This window comes from Macaca fascicularis, chromosome 9, assembly GCF_037993035.2.
Source record: "Macaca fascicularis isolate 582-1 chromosome 9, T2T-MFA8v1.1".
Lineage (NCBI taxonomy): Eukaryota > Metazoa > Chordata > Mammalia > Primates > Cercopithecidae > Macaca > Macaca fascicularis.
The window spans coordinates 75,567,561-75,580,842 of NC_088383.1; the positions used below are offsets into that span (position 1 = coordinate 75,567,561).

A 13,282-nucleotide genomic window follows, 5' to 3' on the forward strand; every position below is an offset into this window, starting at 1 on the left:
CCAGCTGTGAAGAAAGTCGGGGAGGTACCAGCAAAGTCCAAGTCTCCAGTGCGTCAATCTCTTCGTAAGGTCCAGTAATGACCTAAGCAATAATATTTCCAAATTCCTAGTCACCTGCTTCATGTGTCCTATTTTTAGTTCAATAACTAGTCAAAACATCATTATTTATTATGCAAACACCGGTGTACTTTTGACTGTAAAAGCAGGAATACCTAAATTCAACTTTTTTATTTGTTTGTTTGTTTTGAGACGGAGTCTCACTCTTTTACCCATACTGGAGTGCCATGGCATGATCTCAGCTCACTGTAATCTCCACATCCCAGGCCCAAGAGATCCTCCCAACTCAGCTCCCCGGAGTAGCTGGGACTACAGGCACACGTCCCCATGCCTGGCTAACTTTTGTATTTTTTGTAGAGATGGGGTTTCACCAAGTTGCCCAGGCTGGTCTCAAATTCCTGGGCTCAAGTGATTCACTTGCCTCAGCCTCCCATGGTGCTAGGACTATAGGCATGAGTCAACATGCCTGGCCCTAGGTTCTACTTTTAATTTGTATTTCTGATTCTGTGTTTTAAAATGCTATTACTCTCCCACTTCTTTCTACCTCCTATACCCAAAGAAAAACAGGAATTTTCACTGTGAAGTAAGAAAATGGAGGCCTCAGTAACTATTTGTTATGTTATTCAACTTCTTTCAACATGTATAAAAACTCTCACTTTAACATACGATATGTATTTCAGAAAACAAGAGAACATCATCTTCTTGGAAAATTTTCTTTCAGATGCTGTTTGGATCTGATGACATTAGCACAAGCCAAGAAGAGTGTTTCACATGGTAACCTAATTTCTTTTAGTATGTGAAGTTACCTCTATCATTGTAACTGAGACAAATAAAGTTAATAGAAGGAAAGATAGTTTAAGGTTGAAGAACAAAGAATGAGAGAGCTTACAACTCTTAGCTAGGAAGAGCCTAAAGATTGCCCAGCCATTTGGTCTTATCTTCTGGCTTCCCACCTCTGAACACTGAACTCTTTCTTCACTAAAAGCAGCTCATCCAGAGAGAAAAATAAGAAGCTAAGGGAGGAGTGGGGGAGACAGAGTGGGAGAGGGAAAAAGACACCACCAGTGCTGATTCGTTATTTTATAAAAGTCTAAATATTAGAAGAGCCTGGGAATCAGACTCTATCCTTCTTCTGATCCCTCACACACGTGCTGAAGAAGATCATAATAATAGAGATATGGTTTAATTGCAGCAATGCAAAAAACCCCTAGGCCTGGACTTCTAGTATAAGATGGGAAGAAAAAAAAAAGGTGAGGGCAGGGAGAGAAAGAGAGTCAAAACCTACAATAACAACAACCAAACAAGGAAAGAGAGATAATCTAATGTAATAAACTTCAAATATTGGCAATCAAAAACAAAAGAAACAGTGAAACAGTAGAGAGCAGAAGTAAGTAAAACACTAGTTTCTAATCAGCCCTTGAAACTATACTGCAAAGTCAGCAAAATCCTGAGAATTTTCCTTTATACCCCCAAATCTGCAGAGAGGCAAGCTGAGGGGGTTTCCTTATCTTCTTCCTCTTCTCACGAGTGAGTGGTAAACATGGCTGCTAGGGAGAAATGAGCAAAATGGGAGAGAGAACATCAGGATTGGCTCTTTAGAGTGAAGACTTCAGTGAATTAAATAATCAAAGGGTATTATCTCTTCCAAATAAGAAAGTGAACTCTGATAGGTAACTGAAGAGAATCTCAGAATAGACCCAGATATTCTAATACAGATAGAATAAAGCTTTGGCTGAGCTTTGTCCCCAACCAAATGGTCTCAGACAAGAAGCACCCACAGTGCATAAGAAAAAACAATGTCTGGAGAATGCCACCCCAGGATGAGAGAAAATGGCAAGGCAACTATGCAAACATACTAAAAGGCAGGGGAAAAGGTAGTACGTAGCACGCAAAACAAAAACCCGACTCAGAAGGAAACAAGCTAAGGGACAGAAGGAAACCCCTTATAACTTTCTCACTATAGGAAAGTATCATAAGAACATGAATTTAAGAAAACAAAGAGTTCAAAACCTAGACCATGAAACAACAGAATGAGCTACAGACCTAAAAAAAAAAGCCAGTAGCATCCATACAGAACTAACAAAGACATTAGGAACAGCAGGGAATAAAATAAACATTGCCGAGAATAAAAACGCTGACTTCAAGGAAAAGGTCTGAGATAAGTTTATTGAACCCAGATTTTAAAAAGACAGATTGAAAGACCAGTGCCACTCCACATGTGGAGAACTGTGTTCAATCTGGCCAGAAGCAACCAAAAGTCATTCAGAGAATGACTGCAATGACTGGAAGTCTGTGAAATCATATGAACAGCTGAGTAACCCAGAAAAATGTGGGGCAGAGAAGATTCAGGGACAAAGGGGCTTTCAAATACACAAAGGTCTATCACACGGAAAAAACAATTATGGAACTTCTATTTTGAGCAATATAGATTATATACCTTGAGCAATCCTCCTAACTGAAATAAAAAAATTGACAAAACATCAAAAGAAAATTTAAAACCTATCATTAAGCTAACATAAAGAAACTTTTACTAAACCCCCAAACAAAGCAAAATCAAGAATCCTGCAAGATAAGTAAGTGGCAAAACTAGATTTCACCTTGAGGGTGGCACCAACCCCTACAGACTTCAAACTGCTACACTGACAGATAAGCAAGGGATGCACCAGAAGATACATTAGAGACTGCCCAAGGTAAGGAGTCCAACAGGAGATGACTGGAAAAAACTACACTCTCAAGTGTACAAGAAATAAATCCCACTACTGCAAAAGAGGAAAGAAAAAGAAAAACTGTTTTTATCAACCCTGATGTTCAAGTAAAGAAAAATAGTAATCTTTCAAGAATGTGTACCAAGGCAGCCTTTATGTGAGTTTGAGGTCAGAATTCACACTACCTCTGTGGTACAAAATGACAAGCTAAGGATTTGACTTAATTTGGTTCCAGTGTGGTGGCAATCCCCAACAACTCACAAAAGTATGACAAATCTTCTCTGGAAGAAGAGAACTTCCAGACTTAACTTCAATCTAGGCCTCAAAGAATCCCTAGGTTCCCAGAAAAATAAGTGGCTCATAAAAATAAAATAAATAAAATAAAATAAAACACGAATATAAGGAAACAAAGAACCATGACTGAAGCCAGCAGAATCAGGTAAAGCTCATGGATATTGGAATTATCAGACACAGAATACAAGATATTTATGTGTAATATATTTAAGTAAACAAAAGTTAAGCCAAGGAAAGGGACTATAAAAAACAATCAAGCAGATTAAAAAAAAAAAAAAAAAAAAAAAAGACAGCCAAGCGTGGTGGCTCACGCCTGTAATCCCAGCACTTTGAGAAGCCAAGGCGGCAGATCGCTTGAGCTCGGGAGTTCAAGACCAGCCTCAGCAACATGGTGAAACCCCATCTCTATTAAAAATACAAAAATTAGCGAGGCATGGTGGTGCATGCCTGTGGTCCCAGCTACTTGAGGGGGCTGAGGTGGGAGGGTCGCTTGAGCCCAGAGAGGTCAAGGCTGCAGTGAGCTGAGATGGCACCACTGCACTCTGGCCTGGGTAACAGACTGAGACCCTGTCTCAAAAAATAATAATAATAAAATAAAAGGAGAACTACAAAACAGAATTCTTAAGAATGAAACTAGAGTAAATAAAATTTAAAAGCTCAATGGGCTTCTACTTATCATCAGGCTCTAGTAATTTGCAATTTACAGCCAATCTTTCATCTACCCCTAACCACCCTAGCCATCATTGCTATTGAGAATATCAGTTGTCCTAACAGTTATGCCTTTGTAGGTAATCTGTTTCCTCTGGCTGTTGTCAAACACCAATTAGACGCGTGTTAGCCTTCTCATTCTATCCTTTGCATCTCTTAGCCTCTCTTTCACACTTTCTATTTCTTTGTCTCTCTGGACTGCATTCTGGTTTTTTTTTCAATCTGTCTTTTTCCATAAATGTGACTTTGGAGCTATGTAATTATTTTACCTAGTTTTAAAATAAACCAGGTCTCCTTGGACAAATGGCTGACTGTAGCCCTGGAGCAGGAAATGGACAAAGTGAACCTGAACCTGGAATATTTTGTCAAAAAAAAAAAAAAAAAGGAAAGAAAGAGAAAAAAGGTTTTCAAAGATTACTTGGGTCATGTAAATGGACCTTGGAGCCAATATGAAGATGCTCCCACTGGCCAAAGATGGATGAAGTAATTTGTGCATCAATCTGAATAACAGCTACAATGGATTGAGGCACACACACCATTCTACAATTTATCCATCTGTGTCCTATGGATAGGCATTTGAATTATTTTCAGTTTTTAGCTACCATGAATAACATTGCTATGAATATTAATGTCCATATATCCTGATATTTATGTGTACTAATTTTTCTAGAGTATGTCCTGAGTAGCAGAATTTCTGGGTCATAAGATATACACATCTTCAAATTTACCAGATAAGGCCAAACTGTTCTGTGGCTGTTTACTCTGTGGCCTCTTACAAGTTCTTCAAGAGTCTAATGGCACAGGAGAATATACTGTAAGTACATTATTATCTTCCCTCTGAAAGCCACCCTGTTCACCTCAATACTCTAAGGGAAACTGCTGCTATATTATGGGTGGTTCTGTTTTTAACAGTTTTGTTTTCAAAATGAATGCCAGGCATATCACCTTTATTACTACTGAATACTTGAACATGATGATTTTCATGGCGCCAACATATTACAAAAACAAAATAAAACAAAAACAATGCTTCCTGGAAAAAAAAAAAACAAAAAGAAACTAAACTATCAGGTGTTCTTATTTTCGAATGGGCCCTTCAATAATTCTATCTGCAGTCTTTATAACGACTGCGAATGTGATGAGTATCTGATAGGATTAGCACCTCTAAGATACCATTACAGCATATTGAATTAAATCTATCTATCCTACATAACCTGAGATTTCGTTTTTTCTAAAGACAACAGATTTAAAGAGAAGTTTATCTATCATAGTTTAGAAAAACTAACAACCATCTACTTGAAAGAACAGGTAAAATAAAGAATCTTCATGTGTTTCTTTAAATATAATGATGTCCTCCCCCTTTCTTTATGCCTAATAGCAACTAAATGAGGTTCCATTTACAGCAAAATAATAAATTAAACTTTGGCTCAGGTAAAACCAGAAGTATATTAAAAACACTGCTGGATGGTACAACAAAAGTATACATAGATAAATAGGGGGATGGTAAGTGTGCGGGTAAGAGATGAGGGAAGAAGGGGGTAGGGAGGGAAGGAATGTAGAGAGCAGATATAGCAACATATTTACATTTAGTGAATCTAAGGTGTTCTTTAAGCTATCCTAGAAACTGAATGTTGGTTCAAAGTTTTTCAAAATAAAAAGGTGAAGAGAAAAACATCTAGAAGAATATATACCAAAATGTTGACATTCTCTGGGTTACAAAATTACAAGTAACATTTAAAACTGCAGTTAATTAGGATCTTTCTATGATGATCAAATATTCCTTGTGTAGTAAAATGATCTTTCCACAATGATCAAATATTACTTGTGTAGTAAAATATTTTAATATTTTTATTTATTAAAATATAATTAATATTTATTAACAACTCTTCTATTTTAACCTAAAAAATAAAGGTATTGGATGCCCCTTGCACATACTTACACATCCACATGAATCTGGTCCCCCATTGAACAGGGAACAAGCTATCCTCACAATTTCTGCCTCTATCTTGCGTAGTCCTGGGAAGATATCTGGATGCAGGGGGTTACTCCATGCAAAATCTCCATAAGCCTGTAAAGAAATGCAAGCAGAGGTGAAATTAAAACTATTACACTATATAGGACAAAGAATCATGCACTAAACAACAGTTTCTAAGTATAGGCACAATAGAAACTGGAAAAAAAGGTAAGATATACTCCTCAACCTAAAGAAGATCAAAACACAGCAGAGGAGACAGACATGTAAATAAATAATTTTACAATGTGGTTAGGAAAGAAGTATAAATATGGTTAAAAGCGCAGACTATAACACTAAACTGACCCAGCAGGAAGTCTAAGCTTTGCCTATTATTTTCAGCTGTGTAGGTCACATAACCTAAGGTTGTTTCTTCATACGCAGAAGTAGTTATGGTAGCTATCTTCTAGCGTTCTAGCAGTCATTAAATAACATAATGCATGTGAAGCACTTAATAGAGTGTCTGGCACAAAGCAGCTGTTGTTATCGACTGCAATACCAGGTTTGTGTACAGAGTGCTAAGGGACCCTGAAGAGGGAACAACTAACATCCTGGGTGGTCTAGAGGTGTCTGCTGAGTGGAACTCTGAGAGAGGAGTAGGAATCATCATTTGGAACAAGACGAATGATGGAAGGGAAGGAAAACAACATGATAAGAGCACGACACATTTAGTAAAGAAAAGAGGCAGGATTAGTGTTTATGTGGGAAATAAAAAGTAGTAGTTAAGAAAAAATAAGTGGGAGCTGGCTCATGAAGAAACTTGTATTCTCTGCTACATAAGAACCTGAGTTTCATCCAGTAGATAATGGGAAACTACTTAAAGATTTTAAGCACAGAAGATCAGAGCATTATACCAACTTATGCAAAATCTGTCATATTTATTAAGAGACACTTCCATATTTATAATAATTGAACATAAACACCTTAGAGATCATCAGTACAACCCCAATTTTAAATGATGAAGTGGAGTTTCCAAAATAAAAATGACAGCTGAGTGCAATGGTTCACACCTGTAATCCCAACACTTTCAGAGGCCAAAGCATGTGGACCACTTGAGGCTGGGAGTTCAAGACCAGCCTTAGCAACAGAGTGAGACCCCATCTCTACCAAAAAAATACAAAAATTAGCTGGGTGTAATGGTGCACGCCTGTAGTCCTAGACTCTCAAGAGGCTGAGGTGGGAGGATCACTTGAGCCAAAGAGGTCAAGGCTGAAGTGAGCCATGATCACACCACTCCACTCCAGCCTGTGTGACAGAGTGAGACTTTGTCTCTAAAAATGATAAAATAAAATAAAAATAAATGTGATGAGAAATGGAAGCAGCTAAGAATGAGAATGATTTGAAGTTACATGAGACCACTGCTCATCTCGGGTCACAGGATTTGAGAAAATTATGAAAGAGTTTCCCTATCCTCTCTCTCCTTATCAAACAAAGTCTGTTTCACCATAACAAATCTCATCTGACAGGACTATCTTCCCTAGTAATCTGCCTTCTAGACAGGACATCTGCAAAGACTGAAAACATAAATAACGTTTTACTATTTGACAGACTGAAGATGTCTTTGATAATATTATACATATTTGCCTATGTCTGTGTGAAGAGAAACTTTTATGGTTTTATTGTAACAATAAGCTTTCCTTAAGTAATTTTTCTAATTACAAAAGTAAGGAGAAAAAAGGAGGTCATGTAAACTGGCACAGACCTCATAGGTTTTCCTCAAGAACTGGACGCTCACCTTCACAAGGAGCTCAGTGAGCTTCTCCTCCCCACTGTACACTGTTCCAGAGGCTCTCCCCTCTTGCCAGAAGGCGTCTGCAGAGAAAGGTAAGGTCATTAGGTCAATAAGCAGGAACCTCTGGGAAGACAGGTTCTAATAAAGAAGAAACAGGAAGAAACCCCTCTGGGTACAAAAGAAAAAAATGTTGAGTGGAAACCCAACAGCATTCTTACAGCAAGTCAAGAAAAAAGTTCAATAAAGAGTTAGCACAATAAAATAAAGATGAAAAATCATTATTATCAGCAATGTGAAAAAGATATTAATAACATTTAGGTACAATAAAGGCAGTCTGATAACAATGTTGTCCTCATCCTCAACTACCTTCTAACAGCAGGAACATTTGTCTTTGTCTATACTTATTTTTCATTCTCTATATGGCTTTGGAGTGGCCTTTTTCTGCAATAGCTTCCTTCTTCTCTCCCTTCCTATCCAGTCCTAGGAATTTTGAGAACTGTTATGGGCAGAGTTGGCAGAAGAAACCAAGATGAAAAGTGTGAAATGTCAGCACACTATCATCACAGATGAAACCAGCAAACAAACCACAATGAGGATAAACCATGAGCACCCTGGTCTCAGACACTGGCTCCCTTAAGCCAAGCCTGGAAACCCACATAGAACTAGTTATTTGCTTCCAGCAGCACATGCTGTAGCATTCAAGATCAGGAACACAGTCAACATTGGGATAAACCTCCTTTATCCCAGTGTGGAAAGAAAAGTAAAGTTCCTGACTAGAATATAAGATCTGACTTTCCACTTTCCTCTCTCCCTGAGACATTCTTCATTTTACCCACCAATCTGTTGATGTGGGTGTCTCAGGTCCTTGTGCTACAATGCAGCTATGCCCTATTGAAAGCGGGTAGTGAGAAAACCATTACAGAAACACACCAACTAAAAACTGCATGGAGCCATGGGCTCTCCAAAACAAAGATCTTCAGCTCTTGAGAACAGAAAACTAAGTGGTAAATATACAGACAAACTCATTCTCACAGCAATCTGCCAAGCTCTGACTTGCTGCCCGTTTGACTTTCACTCTTTCCTTAGAGGACACTGCTCTGTACTATACACAGCTTCAGACCAGTGGTCACCAGCCTTTTGAAAATAAGATAACTGGTTTCATTTCCTGTTCTTTTACTCATGCTAGAGAATACAGTAATGGACAATGACTTAAACATTAAAGAGAAGGCAATATGGTGGTGGTAACCAGCTCTCATAATCATGGAAATCTTTAACACACAGGTTTTAGAGTGCTAACCCCTCCTTCATTCACCTACATCCTAGACTATATCAAATTTTGTACTATTCAATGTCAAGACCTCAACACATGTCACTCAGAAACTGTAAGGGTATTTGTCAAGGCCGGGTGCAGTGGCTCACACCTATAATCCTAGCACCTTGGGAGGCCAAGGCAGGCAGATCACCTGAGTTCAGGAGTTCAAGACCAGCCTGGGCAACATGGTGAAACCTTATCTTTACTAAAAACACAAAAAATTAGCTGGGTATGGTGCCGCATGCCTGTAATCCCAGCTACTTGGGAGGCTGAGGCACGAGAATTGCTTAAGCCTGGGAGGTGGAGGTTGCAGTGAGCTGAGATCGTACCACTGCATTCCAGCCCGGGCAACACAGGGAGACTCTGTCTCAAAAAATAAAAAATAAGGGTATTTGTCAAAATGCAACATGGCTCCTGGATTGGCTCCTAAAATAGAAAAAAGAACATTAGTTTAAAACAAAACAAAGCAAAACAACAAAAAAAAAAACCCTGATGAACTAGAAATAGAATTTGTAGTGTACTTAATAACACTTTTCCAATGTTAATTTTTTAGTTTTGATAAACGTACCATGGTTATAGAGGATGTTAACATCAGGAGAAGCTGGGTATAGGGAAATCTCTATCATCTTTGCTACTTTTCTGTAAATATATCAAACTAAAAAGCTTATTTTTAAAAAGTACTTGTAATATGATCTTAATCAGTAACAAACATGAATCTGTTTGAGTTAATAATAGCAATAATGGTTAACATTTACTGAACATTTACTATATGCCAGGCACTATAAAACATTTACACATGTATGATCTCATTTAATCCCCATAATCAAATTTTCAAGTAAGTACTGTACTACTATTACTATCCCCATTGTAGAGATACAGGAACTGTGACATACAGAAGTAACTCGACAAAGGCATACTTTAAGTGGCAAACCAAGATATGAATCCAGGTTGGTTCCAGCGTTACACTCTTAAGCACACCAAGCTATTTGGTGTATTTATCCATCCCATATATGCTCATGCATATGTGTATACACACAGACAAACACTATTAGCATTCTCAGAAACAGATAGATATACATATATAGATAGATGTAAACTATACAGACAGCTCTACCTATAGCTACATGCAGAAAGATAGATACCATCTGTTTATCTTGGATGGTAGAATTATAGTGACTTATTTTCTTTTGTGCCTTTATGCAGATTTCACATTTTTACATGAATCTATATTTCATTTGTATTATATATCTTATATTCTCTCTTCTTAAACACTAAATGTTTTATTCATGCTTACAAAAGGTACCTAAGCCAAGTTCCACTGTCTCTGAGATTTGCTTGCTTTACGGATGATGGATGAATCTAAACATAATTTTAAAAATATGAAATTCGACCTGTGAAACAGTAGGTCCTCCTAAACATGTAAGAACCAATGATGAGTTATTCTTAACCTATGTGAACATTAAACAATGACAAAACAGTCGCTTTAAGGAAGTAGAGAGCATGTCTATGCCAAGCATCATACCCATAGAGCTGTACTCCTTAAGTTTCTCCAAAACAGCAGATGAGCTGAGACCCTGGGAGGGCAAAGCTTTCACATACTCTTTGTCCACTTTCAGGAATGACATGTTCTTGCTAATATCATCCTTGGTCTTGTTCAACTTGTCTTGAATCTCCAAAGGTAAGAAAGACAAAGTTATCCCGATGGAAGCATACAGCAGAGACAGCAGAATCATTATGACATTCAAGCAACTGCTCAATGCTAGACACTGCACAAGTAACTAGACTAACATTTTTCTTAAAGATATACGGTGATATTCTGACTGGTCAGCTACTTTCTGGCATGTACAACAGCCTCTTAAAAATTTGAAAAGCAATGTTTCTCTCTAAAGGTCAAGATGCACTCAGCCGGGCACGGTGGCTCACACCTATTATCACAGCTGTTCAGGAAGCCGAGGTGGGCAGATCACTAGAGGTCAGGAGTTTGATACTAACATGGTGAAACCCCGTCTCTACTAAAAATACAAAAATTAGCCAGGTGTGGTAGCAGGCATCAATAATCTCAGCTACTTGGGAGGCTGAGGCATGAGAATCACTTGAACCCAGGAGGTGGAGGTTGCAGTGAGCCAAGATCGCACCACTGTACTCCACCCAGCCTGGGCAACAGAGCACGACTTTGTCTTTAAAAAAAAAAAAAAAAAAAAAAAAGATGCACCCAATTTCCCCATAACCCTTTTCTCTGCCACATTGACATCACTGCTGCTTCACTTGGTTGGCATTGCTAAAGTCAGCACATCCTTGAGGGCAATATTTGGACTTTGATCCTGCCTTGGCAGCAGCTACAGTGTGTGTGTAAAAGAATCAAAGGTAGAACTAGAAACAGTAGCCAGAAAACTGGCCATGCCACAGTAAAAGGGATTCTGGTCCTTGTGCAAGTGATGAGCTCCTTCAACAGACATGCACACAGCACACTAGGAATTTGGAGGCCCCATACAACACAAGCACAGGGCATTCTAAGAATTGCCAGGAACACTCCAATGTATCTCCTTAAGCTGCTGTCGACAGCTTGCACTGTCTGACCCCAAAATGTTAAGAGAAACTAAGGTCCTTTCTGCCAGGCGATTTATCAACTACAGTTCTCTTCTTTTCCATCCTCAAAGCCACAGCTTCTGAGCTGTTTTCTTTTATTCACTTACTCAACAAATATGCAGGCTAGGGATACATAGTGAACAAAACAAACTTAGGCAATGGAGCACACAGGGAAAAAAAAAATCTCCTGTCCTCATGACATTTATTTTCAGCAGAAGAGACAGAAAATAAGTCAGGTGACAAAAAGTGCTGAGGGAAAAAAAATAGTAAAGAGGCAGAAGGGCAGGGGCTACTACTTATAGCAAAAGACTCTCGGGCAGTAGGGTTGGGGAGAGAAGCTACATGTCACGATTTGTTCATGTCACAGTGCTATTGTTTCAGCAACATATTTGTTATAGAACTTAAGAACTCGCTCCACACTAAGATTTTCTCATCTCTAGCCATGGATAATTAGAATACAAGAGGAGCTTCTTAGATATGGCCCTCAATGAAACCACAGGGAAAGCCACTCCTTTCAAGCATGTCTGTCTGCAATGGTCTAACAGGCCCACATTGGCAGGGAGCAGAGGCTACACTCCTGAGCAATGCCTGGGCATGCTATGGACGTGAAGATATTTTTTAAGTTGTAAATTAAAAAATTAATTCACATAAATGGTGACTCATGCAACAGAACAGGCTATGAAAGCTGAGCTTCCATGCATAGAGTATGCTATTGCCATAAAATGAAACACAAAAAGTGACAGAGAGGTATATTAGAAAGCACAGCAAGGACTTCCTTACCCCCAATTCTTGCCTCAAAGCCTGTATTATGTTACCTAATATAGTTTCTTCAAAGCATTTATTTCAAAATAAAATTCCACATATTTGTTTACTTCTTTACTTTCTGTCTTAACCTAAAATGTAAGTTCCATGAGAGTAAGGATTTGGTCTTCTTCACTACCATATCCCCAGCATTCAGAAAAGTACTTGACATTGAGCAGGTGGCTCAATAAGCATGTGTGAAGTGAATAAATGACAGAGGTATACACACATGCGCGCACACACACACACGCACGCACACACACATACACATATACACATGTAACTTTTTGTCTCTAAGGCTCAGAATCTGCTTCTGAAAAATGGAGAGTGATTAGATAGTCCTTAGCAAGCTAAGGATCTTCCAATTCCATGACTTTATAAGTTTAAGAGTGGGTTCTAGAACCCTAGCATTTATTTGTCTCAAAGTCTGGAAACTGAAGAAGCGAGAAGGAAAAAAAAAATCAGGAGATAAGGGGAAATCCTAATGTTCTTTGTGCTACAGTCCATCTTCTACAATACCTTCCCTGTCCCCATCCCTAATATTCCGTAAGGACTAGATTTACTTTTAGGGATTAATATAATTTGGAGAGCAAACAGAAGCCTATGTGCTCACATTCCCCTTCACCACCTGTTATTGCTTCCACTCCCCTACAGGAAATGAACCTGAAGATACATATCTCTGTCTGAATGGATTTCAGCCAAAGGTTAAAGATAACTGGCAAACTTTAGGTCAGGGGTTGGCAAACGAACCCTGGTATAGCCACGAAAGGGAACTGAAAGCCAAAAGTAAAAGAAAACTTGGAAGACAGGTAAAGTTGGGAAAGACCAAAGGGGGGTTAGGGGAGGGCACTGGAGGAGATGAAGAGTCCAAGGACTCATATGCCTTCCTTAGAGCTTGTCAAGCGGCCTGCCCTGTTTATCTTCATCTGTGATAACCTGTGGGAGGCACAGAGGTGCCTACCTTATCCTCAGCATGGGTGAGGGCAAAGGGGACATACCAAAGGGGACGTACAACAATACAGATAATTGCAAAGAGCAAGAGACAGCGCTGTGCAACTTGGGATCAGCAAACTACAGCC

The 13,282-nt window shown here is 38.8% G+C and overlaps 1 protein-coding gene across 22 annotated transcripts in view; it reads right to left on the bottom strand.

Annotated features, from left to right (window-relative positions):
- Positions 1 to 13,282, bottom strand: part of SGPL1 (sphingosine-1-phosphate lyase 1) — a 62,080-nt gene that overhangs the window by 14,845 nt on the left and 33,953 nt on the right. For all 22 annotated transcript variants that reach the window (XR_012417825.1, XR_012417824.1, XR_012417823.1 and 19 more), the window contains 3 exons: positions 10,339 to 10,486; positions 7,508 to 7,584; positions 5,701 to 5,829 (listed from right to left, as the gene is read on the bottom strand). Coding sequence is in view for 15 of the 22 variants with exons in the window: in XM_045400106.2 (XP_045256041.1) it covers positions 5,701 to 5,829; positions 7,508 to 7,584; positions 10,339 to 10,486 (354 nt within the window). In the remaining 7 variants the exon portion in view is untranslated. The remainder of the gene's footprint in view (positions 1 to 5,700; positions 5,830 to 7,507; positions 7,585 to 10,338; positions 10,487 to 13,282) is intronic.